The sequence below is a fragment of the Carex rostrata genome, chromosome 8, assembly GCF_964058835.1.
Source record: "Carex rostrata chromosome 8, lpCarRost1.2, whole genome shotgun sequence".
Taxonomy (NCBI): domain Eukaryota; kingdom Viridiplantae; phylum Streptophyta; class Magnoliopsida; order Poales; family Cyperaceae; genus Carex; species Carex rostrata.
This window is the reverse complement of record NC_135925.1, coordinates 12,138,763-12,140,277: the sequence shown is the minus strand read 5'-3', so window position 1 is coordinate 12,140,277 and position 1,515 is coordinate 12,138,763. Positions and strand designations below refer to the sequence as shown.

At 43.6% G+C, this 1,515-nt stretch overlaps 1 protein-coding gene across 1 annotated transcript; it reads left to right on the top strand.

Moving 5' to 3' along the window:
• The first annotated feature begins 720 nt into the window (after nucleotides 1–720).
• Nucleotides 721–1,224, top strand: LOC144558548 (uncharacterized). The gene has a single exon (XM_078307392.1). The coding sequence runs from the start codon at nucleotides 721–723 to the stop codon at nucleotides 1,222–1,224; it is 504 nt and encodes a 167-aa protein (XP_078163518.1).
• Nucleotides 1,225–1,515: the final 291 nt, after the last annotated feature.

Here is a 1,515-nt window from a genome sequence, read left to right as displayed (position 1 = left end):
TCTGCATAATAGGTTTTTTACTTGGTCAAGTAAACGGCCTGCCCCATCTTTTTCCAAATTAGACAGAATTTTCACATCTACAGAATGGTCCTTACATTTTCCCAAAATCACCCTAAGTGCAATGAAAGTCATAGTTTCTGATCACTCCCCTTTACTTCTTCATTGCCAACACCTACAATCTACAAGGAGACCATACCGTATAGAGAAGTTTTGGCTGAATTTTCCTCAAGTACAGGACTGCATCAGGAAAATTTGGTCCTCAAATGAAGATCAGACAGTGCGGGACTTCCAACAGAGAATTGACTCAAGTGGTGGTGGAAGGCGTATACGGAACCAGAAAGCCTTTGGAGCATCACCATAAGGCCAATTAGAGGACTCAGTTTGTCACCTCTTATCTGGAAAACAACAGGGTCTTTCTTTTGGAATTACCTCATCAAGATCAAGCACATTTTTCACTGGTGTGCAATTTGGGAAGTGGGGGACGGCCGCTCAATCGCGTACTGGTTTGACACATGGGCAGAGGAGCCATTGAGAGCATACAAAGATGGCCTTCCCAGGCCAAGATCGCAACGAATGTCTCTGCGAGAGGCAGCTATGTCACAATCCCAGCGACCTCATACATTCGAACTGGAGTCGCTAAACTTTACAGGTCAACAAGATCTGTTGATTTGGTGATGGGGGATGCAGGGGGTATATTCGGCAACCTCGATTTATAGAGTGATGGTTTTCGGTGGCCTAACCAGATGGAATTTTATGGAGGTTTGGCATGCCAGAGCACCATCGAAGGTTAAGTTTTTCACCTACTTGATGCTGCAAGAAAGAACATTAACGCGTGATGTGTTGGCAAGAAGGGGTATCCCTTGTCAGTTACAATGTGAAATGTGCCGACAGGGACAACAGGAGACGGGCCTGCACCTAATGTACACATGTACATATGCAGATCAAGTTTGGAGAACAATTGAAGGGAAGAGGGGTATTAAAATGAGACAAGGCTCCACTTCGATACAAGAGACATGGTCCCAATCTTGGAATATAGTAAGAAGTCAGGGGCTTCTAAGTAAAAGCGAATGGGTGGTAAGGAAGATGGCGGTGCTGTGGGGGATATGGAGGCAACGAAATGAGCAGATTTTCAGAGGGAAATCACTGCCAAGCAATATTCTGGCAGAGAGAGTATGGGAAGAAGGAGAGTTGTGGCTCAAATGTTGTGGAGAGGGAAAGAAATAGTCTGAATAAATTACTTTAATGGGTGCTGAATGTAATAGTAGAATTACGAAGGATGTAATCAAAATTTTATTTTAATGCAACTACTGGTAGCTGCTACCAGTATTTCTAAAAAAATATATATATTGGGCTCCAACAGTGATAGCAAAATTGGGAGAGACCGGACCAGCCATCCGGTCCTGGATTAAAATAAATATTGGGACCGGACCGGCCACTCGGTCTTGCAAAATATTGATCTTCTATGGCGCCCGAATTATAATGGATGGAAATTGGTTATAATTATGGGAGACTGGA

Bases quoted from the DNA above. Each gene is read 5' to 3' on its own strand.
- LOC144558548 (XM_078307392.1), top strand. From the start codon at position 721: ATGGTTTTCGGTGGCCTAACCAGATGGAATTTTATGGAGGTTTGGCAT.